Source organism: Schistocerca serialis, chromosome 2 (assembly GCF_023864345.2).
Source record: "Schistocerca serialis cubense isolate TAMUIC-IGC-003099 chromosome 2, iqSchSeri2.2, whole genome shotgun sequence".
Taxonomy (NCBI): Eukaryota; Metazoa; Arthropoda; class Insecta; order Orthoptera; family Acrididae; genus Schistocerca; species Schistocerca serialis.
This window is the reverse complement of record NC_064639.1, coordinates 203,280,002-203,306,442: the sequence shown is the minus strand read 5'-3', so window position 1 is coordinate 203,306,442 and position 26,441 is coordinate 203,280,002. Positions and strand designations below refer to the sequence as shown.

Sequence of the window (26,441 nt, the reverse complement as noted above, 5' to 3'; positions counted from 1 at the left end):
CAAGTGCAGGACATACCGCGACCTGTACGGACGCTCACGGCCACTACAGATGCAAATATCAAGAAGGTGGACGACATGATTAAAGCGAACCGGCGTATCACCATCGATGGAGTAGCGGTAGAACTTGGAATCGGACATGAACGAGCTCACAAAATCATCCACGACATTCTTTCATACAGGAAGGTGTCAGCACGATGGATGCCGCGCCAAACGACCCCGACACAGATGGAATAACGCATGGCGTTCAGTCTGGAACAGCTCATGCCTTACCATGACTCTGGCAATGACATTCTGTTTCGGATTGTGACACGGGATGAAACGTGGGTCCACCATTACACATCCATGGAATGGAAACATCCGTCATCACCTGTCCGTAAGAAGTTCAAAAGCACTGCGTCTGCAGGTAAAGTGCTAGTCTCCGTTTTCTGGGACGCCAATGGAGTTTTGCTGCTGGACTTTCTGGAGGATGCAACCATCAATGCTGCGCGGTACTGTGCCACTCTGTCGAAATTGAAAGAGGTGATTCGGGAAAAGCGGCCTGGCCTTCTCAGATCTGGCGTTCTGCTGTTGGATGAGAATGCGAGACCACACACGGCGACGGCATCGCAAAACCATATTGCAACTCTTGGTTGGGAGCGCCTGCACCATCCGCCTTACAGTCGGGATCTCGCACCAAGCGACTTCCATCTGTTTCCTGCTTTGAAGAAGACTCCCGGCGGAAGGCGTTTTGGCAGCAATGCTGATGTCAAACAAGCCGTTCAACGCTTCTTCCGTATGCAATGCCCTGATTTTTTCCTGGAAAGCTTTTAGAAGCTTATAAAGTGGTGTGACAAATGTCTCAGTGTACTTGGAAATTATGTAGAAAAATATACACATGTCTTATCTTTAATGTGACATTTTCTTTTTTTTCCTTTCACACACAACTCTGACCACAGTCAACAAGGGAAACTTATTTTCCATCTCCCCCTCGTATATTAGCTCGGTAGACAGGCTTTAGTGCCCTGAGAAAGCTGGCGGGGATTTTGATATCCATCGTCCATGCTGGAGAAATGAAGACAGTCCTACGGTACTTGGGGCGGGAAGTCCCGCAGTAAGCCGCAAACACGAGCATGTGCATTTGGCAAACTGTTACAGCCCAGCGTAGGTGTCGTTTCAGGCACCACTAGATGTGGTCTCGGCAGATTCGTTCCTCTATAACCGATGGTGTCTTTCGAAGTCAACGCTTGTTTCCACGCTCAACTAAACCGAAATACTGAATCTCAGTTGATGTTGACACTGCTTTTTTAAAGGTCACCTGGGTGCTGTGTGTAGCCGTTTTTATCAGCGAAGGTGAAAAGCATAGGGTGATGCCGACAGTTACATGTGTTATCAGACACGTAGGCCACAGTGAAGTAATTGTGGGAGATTGACTGGAAGATTTTATGGAAAAATTTCGAAATAATATGTTATATAAAACCCTAAAATTTGTACAGACATGTTTATAACAAAGAAGCAGGCATATATGAATATATTACCTTACCTTTACTGATACGCAAAGTCGTTGCTGAAGATGTTATACAACTGCTTAGTTGAAATACTTTTGTTTTTCCACAACATCTGATATAATGTCCAAAAGCCATTGAATATTGCTGATAGAAGGGGAAATGGTGGGGAGCATGTATTTAAAGGATTTTATTTTGTATTCAATGAAACTATACTGTTCAATATGAATGGTTACATCAAATAATGATTTTACTTGATATTTTAATTGCAGACAGTGCCTAAAATAATTAAGAAAAGTTATTAATCTTATAAAATAATTTGAAATATATTGAGTTCTTAGAGAATTTCAGTTATTGAGAAAGAGTCTGGCTGCAATGTTTGACATACAATTAATCTCTTTTTTTTCAGTGCCACACATTAAAAAATATCACAGTTGTACCCTTCTTTTATTTTTGTAATAGAAGTCATTGTCTTCACAAATTATTATTTCTTAAAATCTAGAATGATAACCCTTCAGAAAATAAAATTTCCAGAAAGACATTAATAGTGGTCCAAATGGATGCAATGCATGGATGAAAAATTTTGTCATTCCTTAATTGTTGTGCTACAATAGTCACTTTTTGCAAAAAAATTTAAAAGAGTATTTTGCAGTTACACATACATTTTCTTAAAGAAGTAATACAGAACTGTCAAATTTTCTCTAGCCATTCACCTAAGAATACAGAGACATCTTTCACAAGCACATTATTCTGAACGAATCATTATAATGGATATCAAGGATTATTTTGTACTTCCACTACAGATGGTCAGTGTTAACATTTCCTAAATGCAGTATCGTATATACAATTTACATGATTCATGTTTCCAAATCATTGCGTTCAATGAATACTGGTTTTCCTCTTTCACTAATTCAACATTTCATCATTACATTTACCAACAAATTTATCTGGTTTTTCTCACTGTCAGGAATACCATGATTTTTTTTACAAAATGTTGTATCTCTGTCTCAATATTTCTCATTAATTTCTAGTTTGAATAGTTTTCTGAGTATGAATGAAATTTATGACTTGAATAGTGCTTGATCCACTAGGTTCCAAGTAACAAATTTGTATTTTTAAAAGTCCATGCTCTTATTGACACATTTCTGTGATTCATAGCAATTGTTCCGTCAATGTTTAAATAATAATCAAATTTGGTGATTCAATAAATGGACAGAGCAACTGCCAGTTAACAGATATAATCTATTAAGACAGTCCGGTATGTAAAATTACTGTTATTTCCAGTGAGGAATCATGCAGCCTGAGTCACCAATGATAAAATAATGGTATTAGATATATATTAAACCAAATGAACCTTACTCAGTTAATATTAAACAGCCAAGTTTGTGCATAATGCTCATTATAGAGAAAATGTTATGTATAAAGAAGAAAATGCACATGAATATTTTTTAAAAAAATTAAGAAAGAAACTGGATGACTGTCTTCACAGATGTTAACATCAAACCTTTAACTTCCATGGAAAAACACAGGTACAAAAAGTCAAAGTACTTTTTCCCTCTGCTACAATTTATACAGAAAGAATACATCATTATGTTCATTTAATTGGAGACTTAATGCCATCACCCTGATATAACTAGAATCCGAAACTGAAGAATCCTTCCATTACATTTTCAGAATCAATCTGGTTGTCGTGCACAAAATTTTGCAAGAGAAAAGTTGGATGTGAAAAAAAAACCAAATACTGAAGTGAAACATATAAATTTATCAAAAACAGGCTGATGCCATAAAACGATACGTTTTATACTCACTTTAACATTTATATCTTCATCTTTAGGCAAATAACTGTCAAATTCATCAGAAGAACTAATGAAAAATATTATAACATATTTTCCAGTATATAAGAATACCTTGGTTTAACTGCAGAAATGCAAGCATGTGACGAATCTCTGCCATTAAAGACTACTATATTGCAGTGCCTGTGTTGGTTTGAGGTACTCTGCACTGTGCTTCAGATATGCATGCATTGCTGTGATGATCAGCCACATGAAACACAAGACTTATATACGTATTTGCGAATATTTTGAAACTCCAGCTGCACAAATTATTGGTGACAATGAAGATTTGTGGTAGACCTGGACTTGAAAGTGGATTTCCCACTTTATACGAGCGGTCACCTTAACCGCTTCAGCTGTCTGAGCACACTCCCAGGACAGACCTAGACTTCTATATGACACTGATTTGTTTACATCCTATACTTGCACAGGTGCTGTGAATCCCATACAGGGAGATACATATAATTAAAGATATGGCCTTCTTATTAGGATCGAAATACTATATTGCAGTGGCCATGTTGGTTCGATGTACTCTGCAATGTGTTTCTTACATGCCTGAATGCATGTCAGAGAGAACAGGCACTGCTGCAGTCGTCAGTTGCATGAAATACAAAAATTGTATTTTCATTTGCGAATACAGTGAACTCCAGCTGCGAAATTTATTGTTGACAACGAAAATTTGTGCCAGACCACAATCAAACCCGGATATCCTTCTTTACAGTAGTGTTTGTCTTAACCACTTCAACTATATAAGCACGCTCCCCGAACAGACAAAAACATTTTGTGTCACCATTTTGTCTGCGTCCTATACCGTCAAAGCTGCTCTGAAATCCATGGAGAATGAGACAAATGATATAGAGTCGTGGCCTCATTTTTACCTACGAAATATTATACTGCAGTGCCTTACTTCTTTCAATTTACACTGCAATGTCCTACATACATGCACGCATGTTTGGAGGTATGGGTTCTGCTGCGATCGTCATCTTTGTTAAATACAAGATTTATATGTGCATTTGCGAATATGACGGACTGTTGTTGCATAATTTACTGGTGACAATGAACATTTGTTCCGGATCAGAACTCGACCTTGCATTTTCGGCTTTACAATAGTGGTCGCCTTAACTGCTTCAGCTATCTGAACATGCTCCCCAGAGAGACCCGGACATCTGTATGTCACCGTTTTCCTATACTCACACACACATGCATGCTTGACTGAAGGACATTGCAGAGTTCATCAAGTTCAACACAGCCGTTGCAATATAGTATTTCATGTCTCAAAGTAAGGCCAAGACTTTAATTACAGATCTTTCCCTGTATGGGATTCACAGTATCTGTGTGAGTGAAGCATGTAGACAAAACGGTGACATGTGGAAGTTCGTGTCTGTCCAGGAAGAGTGCTCGGATATGTGAAGCAGTTAAGGTAACTGCTCATGTAAAGTGGGAAATCCTGTTCCAGTCTAGCACAAATTTTCCTTGTCACCAAAAAATTTTTGCAGCTGGCGTTTCACAATATTCAGAAATGGGAGTATAATTCTTGCAGTGAATTTTTCATTGAGCTGAATGAATATGATATAACTGGTAAGAATTGAAACCTGCTAAAAGTATATGAGAAATTTCTATACAAAGAATCTTGGAGAACTTAAAATTTATGTTTATAACTGATGGTTTGCTATTAGCTAATATGTTTGAAAAAATTGGAGAAACACCTATAAACCACAATGATTCGATAATATGGTATACTGCACCAAGATTGTGATGGGATGCAATAAAGAAAAAACCAAACAGCTATTGAAATCTTTACATAGTTACAGTTTGATTTTTAATTCTTGAGAAATGTATGAGAGAAGGATTATCATGGTGCTGGGAAAGATAAGTTCACAAGCAACAGATATATGATTAATTATTATTCAGTTGGCATATATAAAAAAAATTAATACTCAAGAAAAGAAGCAAATTATCAGTCCATGTTGATGTCAATAATCTACATGCATTTGATGCTTTTATATAGGTGTATTATACAGAATTTGAATTTAGTACCTCATGAGAAATAGAGCTGCAGCTTTACTGTATGATTAAATGATGATGGCGTCTTCTTGGGTAAAATATTCCGGAGGTAAAATAGTCCCCCATTCGGATATCCGGGCGGGGACTACTAAAGAGCACGTCGTTATTAGGAGAAAGAAAACTGGCGTTCTACGGATCGGAGCGTGGAATGTCAGATCCCTTAATCGGGCAGGTAGGTTAGAAAATTTAAAAAGGGAAATGGATAAGTTAAAGTTAGATATTGTGGGAGTTAGTGAAGTTCGGTGGCAGGAGGAACAAGACTTTTGGTCAGGTGATTACAGGGTTATAAATACAAAATCAAATAGGGGTAATGCAGGAGTAGGTTTAGTAATGAATAAAAAAATAGGAGTGCGGGTTAGCTACTACAAACAGCATAGTGAACGCATTATTGTGGCCAAGATAGACACAAAGCCCATGCCTACTACAGTAGTACAAGTTTATATGCCAACTATCTCTGCAGATGATGAAGAAATAGATGAAATGTATGACGAGATAAAAGAAATTATTCAGGTAGTGAAGGGAGACGAAAATTTAACAGTCATGGGTGACTGGAATTCGTCAGTAGGAAAAGGGAGAGAAGGAAACGTAGTAGGTGAATATGGGTTGGGGGGAAGAAATGAAAGAGGAAGCCGCCTTCTAGAATTTCGCACAGAGCATAACTTAATCATAGCTAACACGTGGTTCAAGAATCATAAAAGAAGGTTGTATACCTGGAAGAATCCTGGAGATACTAAAAGGTATCAGATAGGTTATATAATGGTACGACAGAGATTTAGGAACCAGGTTTTAAATTGTAAGACATTTCCAGGGGCAGATATGGATTCTAACCACAATCTATTGGTTATGAACTGCAGATTGAAACTGAACAAACTGCAAAAAGGTGGGAATCTAAGGAGATGGGACCTGGATAAACTGAAAGAACCAGAGGTTGTAGAGAGTTTCAGGGAGAGCATAAGGGAACAATTGACAGGAATGGGGGTAAGAAATACAGTAGAAGAAGAAGGGGTAACTCTGAGAGATGAAGTAGTGAAGGCAGCAGACGATCAAGTAGGTAAAAAGGCGAGGGCTAATAGAAATCCTTGGGTAACAGAAGAAATATTGAATTTAATTGATGAAAGGAGAAAATATAAAAATGCAGTAAATGAAGCAGGCAAAAATGAATACAAACGTCTCAAATATGAGATCGACAGGAAGTGCAAAATGGCTAAGCAGGGATGGCTAGAGGACAAATGTAAGGATGTAGAGGCTTGTCTCACTAGGGGTAAGATAGATACTGCCTACAGGAAAATTAAAGAGACCTTTGGAGAAAAGAGAACCACTTGTATGAATATCAAGAGCTCAGATGGAAACCCAGTTCTAAGCAAAGAAGGGAAAGCAGAAAGGTGGAAGGAGTATATAGAGGGTTTATACAAGGACGATGTGCTTGAGGACAATATTATGGAAATGGAAGAGGATGTAGATGAAGGCGAAATGGGAGATAAGATACTGCGTGAAGAGTTTGACAGAGCACTGAAAGACCTGAGTCGAAACAAGGCCCTGGGAGTAGACAACATTCCATTAGAACTACTGATGGCCTTGGGAGAGCCAGTCATGACAGAACTCTACCATCTGGTGAGCAAGATGTATGAGACAGGCGAAATACCCTCAGACTTCAAGAAGAATATAATAATTCCAATCCCAAAGAAAGCAGGTGTTGACAGATGTGAAAATTACCGAACTATCAGTTTAATAAGTCACGGCTGCAAAATACTAACGCGAATTCTTTACAGACGAATGGAAAAACTGGTAGAAGCGGACCTCGGGGAAGATCAGTTTGTATTCCGTAGAAATGTTGGAACACGTGAGGCAATACTAACCTTACGACTTATCTTAGAAGAAAGATTAAGAAAAGGCAAACCTGCGTATCTAGCATTTGTAGACTTAGAGAAAGCTTTTGACAATGTTAACTGGAATACTCTCTTTCATATTCTGAAGGTGGCAGGTATAAAATACAGGGAGCGAAAGGCTATTTGCAATTTGTACAGAAATCAGATGGCAGTTATAAGAGTCGAGGGGCATGAAAGGGAAGCAATGGTTGGGAAAGGAGTGAGACAGGGCTGTAGCCTCTCCCCGATGTTATTCATTCTGTATATTGAGCGAGCAGTAAAGGAAACAAAAGAAAATTTCGGAGTAGGTATAAAAATTCATGGAGAAGAAGTAAAAACTTTGAGGTTCGCCGATGACATTGTAATTCTGTCAGAGACAGCAAAGGACTTGGAAGAGCAGTTGAACGGAATGGACAGTGTCTTGAAAGGAGGATATAAGATGAACATCAACAAAAGCAAAACGATGGTAATGGAATGTACTCAAATTAAATCGGGTGATGCTGAGGGAATTAGATTAGGAAATGAGACACTTAAAGTAGTAAAGGAGTTTTGCTATTTAGGGAGTAAAATAACTGATAATGGTCGAAATAGAGATGATATAAAATGTAGACTGGCAATGGCAGGGAAATCGTTTGTGAAGAAGAGAAATTTGTTAACATCGAGCGTAGATTTAAGTGTCAGGAAGTCGTTTCTGAATGTATTTGTATGGAGTGTAGCCATGTATGGAAGTGAAACATGGACGATAACTAGTTTGGACAAGAAGAGAATAGAAGCTTTCGAAATGTGGTGCTACAGAATAATGGTGAAGATAAGGTGGGTAGATCACGTAACTAATGAGGAGGTATTGAATAGGACTGGGGAGAAGAGAAGTTTGTGGCACAACTTGACTAGAAGAAGGGATCGATTGGTAGGACATGTTCTGAGGCATCAAGGGATCACCAATTTAGTATTGGAGGGCAGCGTGGAGGGTAAAAATCGTAGAGGGAGACCAAGAGATGAATACACTAAACAGATTCAGAAGGATGTAGGTTGCAGTAGGTACTGGGAGATGAAGAAGCTTGCACAGGATAGAGTAGCATGGAGAGCTGCATCAAACCAGTCTCAGGACTGAAGACCACAACAACAACAACATGAGAAATAGAAAGAAAGTGAAGAATGATTCTAATCATGGATATATTCCTGAAGTGGATATTGATTATGTAATACAATTACATAATTCGCCCAAGGATACACTATTCACACCAGAAAATAAGAATACTCCATGTATAAACGCATGAAAATTATTGAAAAATGTTATTTAAATCATCATCATTGCATAATATTTATATTATTTCTCTTGTCACGCTTCTGCATTTAAAGAAATGAGTAAAACTCTGTGGTCACATTTGTCTGCTTGTTAGCTATCCGGCAGGATTATGTTGTTATCTTTTCCTGCCACCCCGGAGGTGTTTCCTGGTGCCGGCCAGAGTGGCCGCGCGGTTCTAGGCGCTACAGTCTGGAGCCCAGCGACCGCTAAGGTCGCAGGTTCGAATCCTGCCTCGGGCATGGAAGTGTGTGCTGTCCTTAGGTTAGTTAGGTTTAATTAGTTCTAAGTTCTAGGGGACTGATGACATCAGAAGTTAAGTCGAATAGTGCTCAGAGCCATTTTTATTTCCTGGTGTAGAGCATAGGACACTCAAACCGTGATTTCATTATAATAACCAAAAGCGTCATTACGTTGGGGCATTTCCTTTCCAGGTTCAGACGGCTCTTCTGGCGAGCAGAGCGCAGAACGGTCGTCTTCCGTGGTGACGGTGGTTGTCGGCAGCACTGCCTATCTCCCGTGTAATATGCCCGACACTAACAATTCATTGGTGAGCCACAGTCTAACTTAAATAGTCGCTAGACTCATTTTGTGTAAGTTGTTATGGGCTGACAGTTGGGGCGACATTAGCGAACCAACCTGCCAGAAGTCTGGCTGTCTCTTAACAATATATGGACACGACAAATAATACAGATGTTAAATCTTTTCCTTCATAATTTAGAACATGTACTGTATTTTTGTATCCCAAGCTTAAGCAAACTGCCAAGAGAAATGAATGGTTGTAAAGTAAATTCACACAGATTTAAAACTGGTGTATGAAATGAGTAAACAACAACCTGTTTCAGATAAAATGTTTTCGAATTTCCTTTATTACTTCATTGTCGCAACTGTCGATGTGTTTTTGCCCAAAACAGGAGTTTTCTCAATAAAAACTTTTGTTACACTGATTGGTAGAGGGAACAGTAAATACAATGCAAACTGGCTACTTAACATGTATTAACTATTACAAATTCTGAGATGTTGTTGTTGTGGTCTTCAGTCCTGAGACTGGTTTGATGCAGCTCTCCATGCTAGTTTATCCTGTGGAAGCTTCTTCATTTCCCAGTACCTACTGCAACCTACATCCTTCTGAATCTGCTTGGTGTAATCATCTCTTGGTCTCCCTCTATGATTTTTACCCTCCACGCTGCCCTCCAATACTAAATTGGTGATCCCTTGATGCCTCAGAACATGTCCTACCAATCGATCCCTTCTTCTAGTCAAGTTGTGCCACAAACTCCTCTTCTCCCCAATCCTATTCAATACCTCCTCATTAGTTATGTGATCTACCCATCTAATCTTCAGCATTCTTCTGTAGCACCACATTTCAAAAGCTTCTATTCTCTTCTTGTCTAAACTAGTTATCGTCCATGTTTCACTTCCATACATGGCTACACTCCATACAAATACTTTCAGAAAAGACTTCCTGACACTTAAATCTATACTCGATGTTAACAAATTTCTCTTCTTCAGAAACGCTTTCCTTGCAATTGCCAGTCTACATTTTATATCCTCTCTACTTCGACCGTCATCAGTTATTTTGCTCCCCAAATAGCAAAACTCCTTTACTACTTTAAGTGTCTCATTTCCTAATCTAATTCCCTCAGCATCACCCGACTCATTTCGACTACATTCCATTATCCTCGTTTTGATTTTGTTGATGTTCATCTTATATCCTCCTTTCAACACACTGTCCATTCCGTTCAACTGCTCTTCCAAGTCCTTTGCTGTCTCTGACAGAATTACAATGTCATCGGTGAATCTCAAAGTTTTTTATTTCTTCTCCATGGATCTTAATACCTACTCCGAATTTTTCTTTTGTTTCCTTCATTTCTTGCTCAATATACAGATTGAATAACATCGGGGATAGGCTACAACCCTGTCTCACTCCCTTCCCAACCACTGCTTCCCTTTCATGCCCCTCGACTCTTATAACTGCCATCTGCTTTCTGTACAATTTGTAAATAGCCTTTCGCTCCCTGTATTTTACCCCTTCCATCTTCAGAATTTGAAAGAGAGTATTTCAGTCAACATTGTCAAATGCTTTCTCTAAGTCTACAAATGCTAGAAATGTAGGTTTGCCTTTCCTTAATCTTTCTTCTAAGATAAATCGTAGGGTCAGTATTGCCTCACGTGTTCCAATATTTCTACGGAATCCAATCTGTTCTTCCCCGAGGTCGTCTTCTACTAGTTTTTCCATTCGTCTGTAAAGAATTCTCGTTAGTATTTTGCTGCCGTGACTTATTAAACTGATAGTTCGGTAATTTTCACATCTGTCAACACCTGCTTTCTTTGGGATTGGAATTATTATATTCTTCTTGAAGTCTGAGGGTATTTCGCCTGTCTCATACATCTTGCTCACCAGATGGTAGAGTTCTGTCATGACTGGCTCTCCCAAGGCCATCAGTAGTTCTAATGGAATGTTGTCTACTCCCAGGGCCTTGTTTCGACTCAGGTCTTTCAGTGCTCTGTCAAACTCTTCACGCACTATCATATCTCCCCTTTCATCTTCATCTACATTCTCTTCCATTTCCATAATAATTCTGAGATACGAAATCAAATAACTGCAAGCCACAGCGATATCCATAAATAAGTAACTGGAAATGAACATTGCTTCGCAGCTTACAGGTAGCCTGTTACATGTGGCCCTTGTTAACCATGGACTTAAATATTGCACACAACGGATACGACGCTCATCCGGAGAATTGATTTGTTCAAGGTGTCAGCTATCATGGTCTCATTTGTGTGCCAATTAAATTTCTTCTAGCTGTTCATTCAAGATCCATAATATTTGAAGATGGCACTTCCACCTCAGTGACAAAAATTACAAGAAAATGGCAATGAACAAGTCTAAAACAACACTTCATGAAGTAACTAGCACATGCAGCATCACATAAACTTCCAAAACCCCGAGACAATCACATATAACACACAATTAATTGGAAACATCAAAATTCTAGCTTAAAATAAAGGATTGTAACGGTTTTATTATCACATCTCACCAGCTCCGCGCCGCGCGGGATTAACCGAGCGGTCTGAGGCGCTGCAGTCATGGACTATGCGGCTGGTCCCGGTGGAGATTCGAGTCCTTCCTCGTGCATGGGTGTGTGTGTGTTTGTCCTTAGGATGATTGAGGTTAAGTAGAGTGTAAGCTTAAGGACTGATTACCTTAGCTGTTAAGTCCCATAAGATTTCACACACATTTGAACATTTTTGAGCCAGCTCCGTGAACAAAAATTTTGAGTAAGTTTAACACAGCTAGCATCTAGTTTAAACAGTTGCGCATTAGACAAATCCTTACCAATTGTCAATGCACCATTCTTACACGATACCCTTAGTGACTAACCAGCTGAGAATGGCGCTGCCTGTGAGCTTTGTTTTAGCTCGCATGTAGAAGCAGACACTGTGAATCTGGCAACATAGGTTGGGGATAATTTGACACATCCAAGTTCGAGAGTTCTGAAGAGTGCACACACCTGAAAACAGCCTACAATAAAGAAGCGAAAAGTGGAGAAAAGCCAGAACGAGCCAGTTGCAATCCATATGTGGTTGAGTGGAGTGCATCTATCCACAACATACTCTCTCCCGGAAATTCGGCTGCAATACAGAAATATCCCCAAAACCACTGCTGAGCTGAAAACAGCCATTCAGGAGGTCATCAACAGCATCGATATTCCCAAAATTCAGCGGTTCATGCAGAATTTCGCTATTCGTCTGCGCCACATCATCACCATGCTATATATATGAGACATGGCCACGATAGATGAGATGTTGTGGCCTAAACTGTTTTAACCCTTAGCCGTGAAGTTGGTCTGTGACTGAAACCGGTCGATATTTGGGTTTTAAATAAAAAAGGAGCTGATGGTCAAACATCCATTTCATACATTACTTGACGGCTGTTAGAAGTCACCTTCAACAAATGTTCCCTTGAATTAGTCTAGGTAGAGTTAGATGCAGAAACAGTGGCCCAACTTTGCGCTCACCCCAACGTTGTCATTTAACAGGGTAAGCAACGGCTGGAGCCTGTTGGCAGGCAAATCACTCATTCGTGACACCGGCAAAGTATTCTCCATCCCTCTTTGTGCAAACCATGTGACCCATCCGTCTACAGAGTTTGTAATTGTAGTCGGGTTATTAAATAAAAGAAGTGTCTTCCAGTCTTCTGCATGCAGTAATTCCCATACTGAAAAACTGTCTGTTGGCTTCTATCTCGGATTCTTCGGACGACATTGTTTTGATAATTTTCTGACGTTTCGCCAGTACGAGTGGTTGGCATTGTCAAAACTTCACTCTGCATTCCCGGTGGTAGCCTGGAGTCGAGCTCGCGGCCGCAGGTGTATTTGCCTGACGCGCCAACGTCCAGGGGCTTTTCCATGATCATTCCCTGTGCGGCTCTCCTCTTGCTACGAGCAAAGGTCGTTCGCTGCAGCACGGGAATCCAAGATCCGTTCATCTTGAGGTTTTCTTCTTTCTTGTTGAAGCTATTCTCATGTTTGTGTATTTCTGTAGCTTCTCTGGACAAGCGGGTGTCATAGCTCTTCGCTACAGCCGCCGCGCGGGATTAGCCGAGCTGTCTAGGTGCTGCAGTCATGGTCTCGGAGGACGTTAGAGTCCTCCCTCGGGCATCGGTGTGTGTGATTGTCCTTAGGATAATCCAGGTTGCGTAGTGTGTAAACTTAGGGTCTGATGACATTAGCAGTTAAGGTCCATAAGATTTCACACACATTTGAACATTTCGCTACCGCCAGACCTCCCGTGTCGGCGAATTTTACTAGGTGGTCCGTTCGCCCCCGGTAGCTGAGTGGTCAGCGCGACAGAATGTCAATTCTAAAGGCCCGGGTTCGATTCCCAGCGGGGTCGGAGATTTTCTCCGCTCAGGGACTGGGTGTTGTGCTGTGCTAATCATCATCATTTCATCCCTATCGACGCGCAAGTCGCCGTAGTGGCGTCCAATCGAAAGACTTGCACCCGGCGAAAGTTGTACTCGGCGGGAGGCCCTAGTCACACGACATTTATTTTATTTACTACGTGGTCCGTCTCACACGGCGCGTGCTCTGCCACAGCAGATTTCTCCACCTGCCACAATCTGCAACGCCGCTTATGTTCAGTGATACTGGTGTTGATTGATCGTCCAGTCATTCCAGTACAAACTTTTCCGCGTGTACAAGGTATGCGCGTACATTCCCGACATTGGAAGTGGATACCTTTTCACGTTTTCCGATCTGGGACTCTCTCTGATCTTCTTTGACGGTTTGTAGATAGTCTTTACGCCATGTCTGCGTATTACGAGGCTGATTCTGTCCGTCACTCTGCGAATGTATGACCTTTGTTACACTTATTATATAGCTGGTGGAGTACCCATTGCTCCACAGAACGCTATTCAGGTTTTGCATCTCTCGTCTGAGGTGCTGCAGCTCTCGTATTTGTCTTGCTCGCGTTACGAGCGTATTAATCATGTCTCTTTCTCTGACTCGGGTGGTGATTTGATAGACTATGCAGGTATACGTCCGTGAGTGTCGGTTTTCGATATACACTGTGTCCCAGGTTTTCACCATCCTTTGTGACCAGCATATCGAGAAAGGGTAGCTGTTATTCCATTTCTAGTTCCACTGTAAATATTGTATTGGCATGGAGGCTATTCCAATGTCTTAGGAAGTCACAGAGCTGTTCCTCACCATGGCTCTACACAAAGAAGGTATCGTAGACGTACCTGTACCACACCGTAGGTTTACAAGGTGCCAAGTCCAGTGCTTGTGCTTCAAAATGTTCCACGAAGATGTTGGCCGCCAGTGGACTAAGAGGACTACTCGTGGCGACGCCTTCCAGCAGTTCATAGAAGCTGCCATACCATGTCAAATAGCTCGTTGTAAGACGTCGTGGTCTCCTGACCTTCATTGCTTACATATTACGCCCTCACAATCATATTCCGCACATCAAGACGTTTTATTCGAACCCAAACTCGATAAGATAAAGTCAATGTTGTATGAATTCATGTAAACGATATGCAAATAACTAGTAAATCGTAAGTGCGCACCGAGATTGAAATACTCGAGGCTGACGTAACCACACACAGTCAAGACACGATGGTCGCAGGGGCTTTTAGTTCAGGAGAGGCAAACCGCACGCCGGGGGGCCGGACTCTTCAGAGTACGAGTCAACCTATCTACGACGGCTGGCGACTGCCCGTAGAGCAGACAGCATTTGCCCGAGTGAAAGGGAGAACGACCCCGTGTTTGGCTTAAAAGCAAATTCCGCTACATTGTGTGGAAGCGCCCAGCCTACGCATTGTTTGCAAACATAGCATGGAGTTTCAGAGGTTTTCACAGGGAGACCGCAAACGCCAAACGCCGGTGCTACAGATTTCTGGATTGGTCGCCTTAAACGAAACGTCATTCTCCCGTTTTAGAAGAGCAATGCTGATTGGCAGACGATATTCCTGGCGCCTTGAGCTTAAGAAGTGATGGAAGAGACCGAAAGATATACTCCTTCACGTCTGGTGTGGAGAGGGGCCGTTTCGCTGTCGCTCTTGGAGTGAGAACACATAATGAGAGTGTGTGCCCTCGTACGTGTACTCAAAGAGCGAGGAACAAGTCTCTCCTCAGAACATCACTGGGAGAGCACCTCTGTCAAGAGCGAATCGAAGTGCGACTCTATATTGAGTGCTTGCGATTAAGCATTGTTCACTGTGTTGGCCGCCACACTTATTGTGCGGCGTGAACGGACAGAGTTATAGTTAAACGCCTGCGAGCGAATTGAGTGGCATCGCGGTGGACTGGTTATCTGACCGGTGTACCACGCCAATAGTTAGACTAGGGGCGAATAGGAGTCCTTGACTTCATCAAGGCATAGGGAGAGTTTGATTGGCGAAGTCAATCCAGATAGGACGGGAGTTATGTGTCAGCAGCGAGCGGCGCAGACAGCAGTCATCGCAGCTTACCGTATTGTGCGCTACAGCTCTTGCGTGCCTCATATTTCCTCCACAACAGTACACTTCACTGCATTTCACACACGACAGCCTCGACCGTACCTAGCAACATTCTAACGGATAATTATTCAAGTTGAGTAGGCGCGGCTCTCAGCCATTCTGCAAAGTAAATAACCATCTTAAACTTTATATAGAAATTTCATTAGCGAATCCTATCCTCAAGAGGTAACTTCACATTCCGAAAAGAACCCGGAAATAACTTGTTGAGTTCATAACTAAAAGTGTCATTGTGATTTCTCAGAATTTTTGCAAAATAAATAATTTTCGTTAGTTTCATGTTTACTTACACTAACTAGCACTACTCCATTACCCAAGTACCCCACTAGTTACATAAGAAATTTTGTGAATTTTTGTGTCATTTACTTACAGCGGACGACTCGAGAAGATATTTATTGCTGAAAGTTTCTCAGGCATTTCTCTTTAGAACGTTATAAGCCTCTGTCTGACTTATGTAGTAGTGTGGGGGTGGAAATTGCATCTTGCAGGAGCCACAGGGTAAAGGGTACATCTCAGATTAATCCGTTGCGCAGAATGACAGCATAGCACCCACACGCTCACATCGTGGTGAGATATTCATGAGAACTTGGTGATGTCTTGCGCGAAAATGGAACCGAAGTTCTCCATAGAGTCATTGAGTGGCTCTTTCATAAACGAAGAAACAATATCAGAGCTTATCAGGATGTCGTGTGGTCCAAGTTTTAGTTTCTTCAGTATCTGAAAGTAATATCCTGAGTCCTTTAGTATGTGTCAGTCTTCCCCATTTGCAGCTGGAGCAGAGAGGCCAAGTGCTTCGCCAGTTTATACGTCGGTGTGCCAGGGGGGCTAACAATAGGTCTTAATGGAACATTATTCCTATTGATCTTTGGTAATCTATACAGCGAAGGTGATGGGGCTTCTATGTAACGCAGGTTCCTCTGCATCTCCGCCGAGAGGAAAGACGGCTTGATTAACCGATTCGTATTTCGTATGATCCGATGCGTCGGATCTGCGCTTAGTTTTCTGTAAGTCGTTGGATCTAATATGTCGCGGTTCTTCTGCTCATGAGCTTAGGTTTTCATTATGACGATCGATTTTCCTTTATCGGCAGGCAGTACCAATATACTCTTGTCGGCGTTCAGACTCTTGAGTAACAAGTGAAATATTAGCTGTCAGGAACAGTTTAGTCCAGATATCTGCCAGTTGTTTCTCTGTACCCACTACTGATATACAATGAGATGATAAAAGTCATGGTTCAAATGGCTCTGAGCACTATAGGACTTAACTTCTGAGGTCATCAGTCCCCTAGAACTTAGACCTACTTAAACCTAACTAACCTAAGGACATCACACACATCCATGCCCGAGGCAGGATTCAAACCTGCGACCGTAGCGGTCGCGCGGTTCCAGACTGTAGAGCCTAGAACTGCTCGGCCACTCCGGCCGGCATAAAAGTCATGGGATAGCGATATGCGTATATACACATCGCGATAGTATCCCGTACACAAGATATAAAGGGGCAGGTATCGTAATTTGTACTCAGACGATTCATGTGGCGAGGTTTCCGACGTGATTATGACCACGCGACGGGAATTAACATACTTTGAACGCGGAATTGTACGAGGTGCATTCAAGTTCTAAGGCCTCCGATTTTTTTTTTTCTCCAGAGTGGAAAGAGATAGAAACATGCGCATTGTTTTAAAATGAGGCCGCATTAATTGTCAATACACCCCAGAGATGGCAGCACCGTACGGCAGATGGAATTTTACCACCAGCGGCGAGAATGAGAACTGTTTTAAATACTTAAAATGGCGACGTTTTCCTTACTTGAACAGCGTGCAATCACTCGTTTTCTGAATTTGCGTGGAGTGAAACCAATTGAAATTCATCGACAGTTGAAGGAGACATGTGGTAATGGAGTTATGGATGTGTCGGAAGTGCGTTCGTCGGTGCGACAGTTTAATGAACGCAGAACATCGTGTGACAACAAACCGAAACAACCTCGGGCTCGCACAAACCGGTCTGACGACATGATCGAGAAAGTGGAGAGAATTGTTTTGGGGGATCGCCGAATGACTGTTGAACAGATCGCCTCCAGAGTTGGCATTTCTGTGGGTTCTGTGCACACGATCCTGCATGACGACCTGAAAATGCGAAAAGTGTCATCCAGGTGGGTGCCACGAATGCTGACGGACGACCACATGGCTGCCCGTGTGAGCAATGTTGACGTGCAACGACAGCATGAATGGGACTTTCTTTTCATCGGTTGTGACAATGGATGAGACGTGGATGCCATTTTTCAATCCAGAAACAAAGCGCCAGTCAGCTCAATGGAAGCACACAGATTCACCACCACCAAAAAAATTTCGGGTAACCGCCAGTGCTGAAAAAATGATGGTATCCATGTTCTGGGACAGCGAGGGCGTAATCCTTACCCATTGCGTTCCAAAGTGCACTACGGTAACAGGTGCATCCTACGAAAATGTTATGAAGAACAAATTCCTTCCTGCACTGCAACAAAAACGTCCAGGAAGGGCTGTGCGTGTGCTGTTTCACCAAGACAACGCACCCGCACATCGAGCTAACTTTACGCAACAGTTTCTTCGTGATAACAACTTTGAAGTGATTCCTCATGCTCCCTACTCACCTGACCTGGCTCCTAGTGACTTTTGGTTTTTTTCCAACAATGAAAGACACTCTCCGTGGCCGCACATTCACCAGCCGTGCTGCTATTGCCTCAGCGATTTTCCAGTGGTTAAAACAGACTCCTAAAGAAGCCTTCGCCGCTGCCATGGAATCATGGCGTCAGCGTTGTGAAAAATGTGTACGTCTGCAGGGCGATTACGTCGAGAAGTAACACCAGTTTCATCGATTTCTGGTGAGTAGTTAATTAGAAAAAAAATCGGAGGCCTTAGAACTTGAATGCACCTCGTAGATAGATCTAGACGCATGGGACATTCCATTTCGGAAATCGGTATGTAATTTAATATTCCGAGATCCACAGCGTCCAGTGTGTGCAGAATAACCAGATTTATGGCATTACCTCTCATCACAGACAACAAAGTGGTCGACGGCCTTTACTTAACGACAGAGAGCAGCGGCTTTTGCGTAGAGTTGTCAATGCTAAGAGCCAAGCAGCACTGTGTAAAACAACCGCAAAAATTAATCTGGGACGTTCGACGAACGTATCCGTTAGAACAGTGCGGCAAAATCTGGCGTTAATGTTCTATGGCAGCAGACGACCGACGTGAGTTTGGCGCAGACCCCACGAAACCATGGAGCCGAGTTGTCATAGAGGCACTGTGCAAGCTGGTGGTGGATCCGTAGTAGTGTGGGTTGTGTTTATATGGAATGGACTGGGTCCTTTGGTCCAACTGACCCGATCATTGACTGGAAATGATGATGTTCGGCTACTTGGAGACTATTTGCAGCCATTCATGGACTTCACGTTCCCAAACAACGATGTAATGTTTATGGATGACAATGCGACATGTCACTGGGCCACAATTGTTCACGACTGGTTTCAAGATAATTCTGGACCGTTCGAGCGAATGATTTGGCCACCCAGATCGCCCGAAATGAATCCGATCGAACATTTATGTGCCATAATCGAGAGGTCAGTTCGTGCACAACATACTGTACCGGCAACACTTTCGCAGTCATGAACGTCTATACAGCCAGCAAGGCTCAGTATTTCTGCAGGGGCTTCCAACGGCTTGTCGGGTCTTTTTCCTAAAGGAAGTAGCTGAAAAACCCAAGTCTACTTGTCCTGCAATGTTTTTATTTCTTGATCTATTGCTCTCTTTTACTTGTCTTATTGATCTTACATCATAGCTACTTGAAATATATGTGGCTCTTCACAATCTGTAAAGTAGAAACTACATAACCTTCACATCTTATGGGAGATTTCATCAATCACGTAACTATATTCTCCCATTTATTTTCTCATAGCATTTATTTCCTCATGTCGTTGTCTTCAGTTTAAATAGCTTTTTGAGAATTGTCGAGTCTTGGAATTCTTCAGCAGGATTATTCATAGCTACTGTAACAAGCTCGTCTACCTACTAAAGTAAAGTATTTTCTTCAAAAATGAAATTTCGTATGGGATTAACTTCTTGTCATCTGTTGACCAAATAAGATAACCTTTCATGTCATCACAACCAAGAAAAATTACTTTTACGGCTTTCTGGTCCATCTTCTTTCTCCTTTCCTTGGGAACACTAGCATGCAAACAGATCTTACTATATGCAAAGGCTTTGTCTCAGGTTTCTCTCAATACCACAATTCATATGAAGATAATCCAGAAACGATGGAAGATCGTATTCGATGTGAAATGTAAGCTGCTGGACGTATCATTTCGGCCGAATAAAACACCCTGGAATATCACTGTGAACATTCATCACTGCTCAGTCTGTTTCCAAAACGGTACGATTCTCACTCAAACAGCAGCCATTTTGCTGTGCAGTACACAAAAATGTCAGACGGTGAATTATGCCCTCTTTGTGTAGAACCTCTCTAACCACGTTGTTGTCTGACTGTCCACCACTATCACTGAAAAGAATCATAACACCTAAAACAACAATCTTTGCTTGAGCTACAAATTACCTCGGTTTACGAACAAAATCAGATACTGCTCCTACGAAACAAAAATTTCAAAAACACAAAAAACTATATCCAGACACAGAGCTTTGAAATAGGCTACGAGTATCTGTATGACGCTCTCCCAGCATGGTAGCTTTTTTGTCTTATTCCAAAGGGAAGTCGATGACGTTTACCATAAACAAAATCTTCACATAAGTCAAAGTGCAGGTCCAGTCGACATTCATCTCCTTGCAGATATTTTCTATCAACTGATGTTTACTCTGATGTTCAAATCTTTCATGATGCAACTGCTGTAATTGTTGTTGATTGAGTGCATTTCCTACAACAGAAAATTGACATTTAACACTTCTCGTAGTCACTTTGAATAAGTCTCTGAAGCGAAAGGGTAATCCACTCAAGTTGGACATTTGAACCAATTTTAAGAGCGCATTTTCCACAGACGACATATCTAGCTATATTCTTGTCTTTTAAAGCAACTACGGAAGATACGTTTCCATTAGTTTTTGTACATACCGTAAGTCTATCGTTAGTTTCTAATAATTTCCCTTTACTGTTGTTTCGGTATTTATAGTTCCTTTACCAAACGCTTCAACAGTACTTCTATCTACTATCTAACAATGTGTGTTGACAGTAACAATTCAAAAACCTTAAAGTTCCTTCTGTCATAGGGAACGTATTGTTCAGGTACCCATATCCTGTTTTGCTTCATTGTAGTCAGAATACATCACGGCAGATGTCATAGGAAGCAGCTTCATACTAAATTTCTTGTCTGAAACATTGTTAACTTCAGACTAAAGCATGTCTATCATTTTGGTAGCTTTCCATCTGCTATTCACTTTGATCATATGAATCTGCTTTTTGCAAAATTGCAAATTATTTTATCCTCCTCCTTGAAATCCTTAGAATATTTTTTTTTGTTCTTTCGAACTTAACGTAAGTTCCTCTTGCGAAGTATATTCTTTTTCTTTACTTTAGAAATCCCTCTCAAAAGCACAGACCGTGTATCAGTTTATTAAAAAATAAATCAGATATTTTACAATTATTCGTACCGTCGTTGTTCACTTGTTGCTTCGAATCAATTGTCAAAGTTTCAAGTTTACGTACGGTATATTGATACCAATATCATCAATGAAATTTTTCTTAAAATGAAAGAACGGGGAACAAGTGTCATGCATCTATGCACTTATATCCAAATGTCTTGAGCGGAAGCATTTCACCTTACCTGTTTCAACATTTCTTCAGTCATATTTGTTGTCAAGACAGTTAACAAATTGGTATCAGTAGTGAGAAATGTTTCCACAGAAGCACTACATGGCTATCTTTCCGTCACACTTGCATCTTCTGCAGCTGTATGTGATTTTGCTAACGGATCTTCAACTAAATCAAATGCTTCTGAAATACTTCTCTATTAATTTAACATTGTCTAATGATTTTTACGCTCTTACACTTCACTCTCTTTTCAATGCGAGAATGACCTAGTTAGTCTAATCACATCATCTTCAAAAGTCGTCTTTATTAAGGAGTTTGTATCGCATTTCTCGAGGTTTTTTTTTTTCTTTTTTGGAAGGAAGGACTGGGCCATAAGGGATCGAACATCATTGGTAACGTTCATAAATGTCAACATAATTTATTAAAATCACAACTGTTTCAATTAAAGCAAGTCACATTGATTAAAAAAGAGAAGATTGAAATGTTGAATTTTGGGACTTTCAAAATAATTTAAAACTTCATCAAAATAATAAAATTCAGTAATTAAATACAGTGTTAATTAAGAAAAAACTTTCATGATTTAAATATCTAATCAAGCCTAATAAAATTAATCAATATGAAAGAGACTAATAACTCCAGCAAAAATTATAAAAATAAATTTCCAAGGTTCTCCCATCCATGGGAGGTAATACCAGATAACAGAAACCAACAACTTTCTGCCTCATAATTGTGAAGTGTGGCTTCAATTTTAGAAACTCCAAAAACACAGGTGGAGCAGCGTTATCCCAACATTATATATATATATATATATATATATATATATATATATATATATATATATATATATATAGGGTGAGTCACCTAACGTTACCGCTGGATATATTTCGTAAACCACATCAAATACTGACGAACCGATTCCACAGACCGAACGTGAGGAGAGGGGCTAGTGTAATTGTTTAATACAAACCATACAAAAATGCACGGAAGTATGTTTTTTAACACAAACCTACTTTTTTTATATGGAACCATGTTAGTATTGTTAGCACATCTGAACATATAAGGAAATACGTAATCAGTGCCGTTTGTTGCATTGTAAAATGTTAATTACATCCGGAGATATTGTAACCTAAAGTTGGCGCTTGAAACCTCCGACGTTCAGTTGCGTGTTGTAACAAACACGGTCCACGGTCGGCGAGCAGCATCTGCAGGGACATGTTTACGATGACGACCGTGTTTACGAGTGTGGCTGTAGTGCACTGTTGTGGTTTGGTCTAGCTGTCGCAGTGTCCGCATGTAGCGCTTGCTGCTATTGTTTTTCTGCATTCGTCTCCGCACGCAGACCAACTGTAGTACACCGTGTTACCAGACGTCTGTGATAGTGTAGTGTTGTCGGAACTGTGACCATGGTGTATTCGAACTCTGAAAAGGCGGAGATGATAATCTATGGCGAGTGTCGACGAAATGCAGCTGAAGCCTGCAGGCTGTATGCAGAACGGTACCCGGACAGAGAGCATCCAACGTGCCGCACATTGCAAAACATCTACTGCCAACTGTATGCAACAGATATGGTCGTAGGACGCAAACGGGTCCGTAACAGGCCCGTCACAGGAAAAGCGGGAGCAGTTGGTGTGTTAGCTGCTGTTGCCATGAACCCACACATGAGAACACGGGACATTGCGAGAGCCGGTGGACTGAGTCAAAGTGGTGTCATGCGCATACTGCATCGTCACCGCTTTCACCCGTTTCATGTGTCGCTACATCAGCAATTACATGGTGATGACTTTAATCATCGAGTGCAATTCTGTCAATGGGCATTAACAGAGAATGCGTTGCAGTTCTACCTGTTTACCGATGAAGCGGGTTTCACAAACCACGAGGCAGTGAATCTACGGAACATGCATTACTGATCCGTGGACAATCCTCGCTGGCTCAGACAGGTAGAGCGACAGCGACCGTGGACTGTAATTGTATGGTGCGGAGTCATTGGCGACCACCTCATTGGTCCTCACTTCATTGCAGGGGCCCAAACAGCTGCAACATACATCGCGTTTCTACAGAATGATCTGCCAGCGTTGCTCGAAACTGTCCCACTGGAAACGCGTCGACGCATGTGATATCAGCATGATGGTGCACCTGCACATTCCGCAATGAACACTAGGCTGACCCTTGACAGGATGTTCGACGGGCGTTTCATAGAACGTGGAGGACGCATCAGCCCGTTCTTCTGATCTTACACCTCTGGAGTTCTTTCTGTGGGGTACGTTAAAGGAGAATGTGTACCGTGATGTGCCTACAACTCCAGAGGATATGAAACAATGTATTGTGGCAGCCTGCGGCGACATTACACCAGATGTACTGCGGCGTGTACGACATTCATTACGCCAGAGATTGCAATTGTGTGCAGCAAATGATGGCCACCACATTAAACATCTATTGGCCTGACATGTCGGGACACACTCTATTCCACTCCGTAATTGAAAACGGAAACCACGTGTGTACGTGTACCTCACCCCTCATGGTAATGTACATGTGCATCAGTGAAAAAGACCAATAAAAATGTGTTAGCATGTGGACGTAATGTGCTGTTCCAGTCTCTTCTGTACCTAAGGTCCATCACCTTTCCTTTTGGATCCCTACGTAATTCGGTACTCTCCGATACACAAGATCGAACAGCGGAGGAGTGGTACTCAAGCGTCAACTTTAGGTTACAATATCTCCGGATGTAATTAACATTTTACAATGTAACAAACGGCACTGATTACGTATTTGTTTATATGTTCAGATGTGCTAACAAAACTAACAGGGTTCCATTTAAAAAAAACGTAGGTTTGTGTTAAAAAACATACTTCCGTGCATTTTTGTATGGTTTGTATTAACCAATTACACTAGCCCCTCTCCTCACGTTCGGTCTGTGGAATCGATTCGTCAGTATTTGATGTGGTTTACGAAATATATCCAGCGGTAATGTTAGGTGACTCACCCTATATATATATATATATATATATATATATATATATATATATATATATATATATATATTGGGATGCCTTACAACATGGGCAGCCTGGCGAATACTGGACTCTCCGCCTTCTACTAGTGCTGTTCGGAAAGTAAGTTCCGATCGGTCGTGAAATGGAAACTACTGTGAAAATCAAAGCTGTTTTATTTCCAATGGTTAGCTATACCTTACAGCTACTTCTGTAGATAGTCGCCACTCCGACTTAAGGCATTTGTCATAGCATTTTACCAACTTTCCAATACCCTCGTCACAGAAGGCAGCCGCCTGTTCTTTCCGCCAATTCACTACGCAGGTCTACAGCTCGTTGTCTGTGCCAAAATGTTACCTCCATAGCTAGCAGTTCATGTGAGTAGAGATGAAAGTCAGGACGGGCCAATTATGGGCTATGTTGTAGGTGATCAAACAGTTCCCATCGAAAACGCTGCAGGAGCATCTTCATTGCCCCTGTAGAGTGCGGCCGAGAATTCTCATGACAAACGAAACGCATGACAGTTGCGTTATGTGGGCTGCACGATATCAGCCAAAATCTCTGATCAGATCCTCATACTTGGCGGGAGACACTATTTTTCTTTCTGTTCACTCAGAACTTGAAACAGCGATGGGCATACTGGAGACACCACCCAACTCATCTGTGCAAAACACCATCGGATTTTCACAATGGTTTGCACTTCGCGACCGATCGGAACTTACTTTCTGAACAGCCCTCGTATAACATACTGTAAATAACTTTAAACACAGACACCACTATGTTAAAACAGATGAGGTAAAATATCAGCCTCAAAAGGAATCTATGAAACCTAACTTAAGCAAACACCACCCAAGCGGAATACACTACAGGCCATTAAAATTGCTACACCACGAGGATCACGTGCTACAGACGCGAAATGTAACCGACAGGGAGAAGATACTGTGATATGCAAATGATTAGCTTTTCAGAGCATACACACAAGGTTGGCGCCCATGGCGACACCTACAACGTGCTGACATGAGGAAAGTTTCCAACCGATCTCTTATACACAAACAGCAGTTGACCGGCGTTGCCTGGTGAAACGTTGTAGTGATGCCTCGTGTAAGGAGGAGAAATGCGTACCATCACATTTACGACTTTGATAAACGTCGGATTGTAGCCTATCGCGATTGAGGTTTATCGTATCACGACATTGCTGCTCGCGTTGTTCGAGATCCAATGACTGTTAGCAGAATATGGAATCGGTGGTTTCAGGAGTGTAATATGGAACGCCGTGCTGGATCCCAACGACCTCGTATCACTAGCAGTCGAGATGACAGGCATCTTATCCGCATGGCTGTAACGGATCGTGCAGCCACGTCTCGTTCCCTGAGTCAACAGACAGGGACGTTTGCAAGACAACAACCATCTGCACGAACAGTTCGATGACGTTTGCAGCAGCATGGACTATCAGCTCGGAGACCATGGCTACGGTTACCCTTGACGCTGCATCACAGACAGGAGCGCCTGCGATGGTGTACTGAACGACGAACCTGGGTGCACAAATGGAAGAACGTCATTTTTTCTGATGAATCGAGGTTCTGTTTACAGCATCATGAAGGTCGCATCCGTTTCTGGCGACATCGCGGTGAACGCACATTGGAAGCGTGTATTCGTCATCGCCATACTGGCGTATCTCCCGGCGTGATGGTATGGGGTGCCATTGGTTACACGTCTCGGTCACCTCTTGTTCACACTGACGACACTTTGAATAGTGGACGTTACATTTCAGATGTGTTACGAGCCGTGGCTCTACCCTTCATTCGATCCCTGCCAAACCGTACATTTCAGCAGGATAATGCACGACCGCATGTTGCAGGTCCTGTACGGGCCTTTCTGGATACAGAAAATGTTCGACTGCTGCCGTGGCCAGCACATTCTCCAGATCTCTCACCAATTGAAAACATCTGGTCAATGGTGGCCGAGCAACCGGCTCGTCACAATACGCCAGTCACTAATCTTGATGAACTGTGGTATCGTGTTGAAGCTGCATGAGCAGCTGTACCTGTACACGCCATCGAAGCTCTGTTTGACTCAATGCCCAGGCATATCAAGGCCGT

General features: G+C 41.8%; 1 protein-coding gene across 1 annotated transcript in view; it reads left to right on the top strand.

Annotated features, from left to right (window-relative positions):
- LOC126456941 (hemicentin-2-like) overlaps window positions 1-26,441 on the top strand; it is a 135,670-nt gene that overhangs the window by 48,666 nt on the left and 60,563 nt on the right. The window contains exon 4 of the mRNA XM_050092875.1: window positions 8,980-9,095. Coding sequence (XP_049948832.1) covers window positions 8,980-9,095 — 116 coding nt within the window. The remainder of the gene's footprint in view (window positions 1-8,979; window positions 9,096-26,441) is intronic.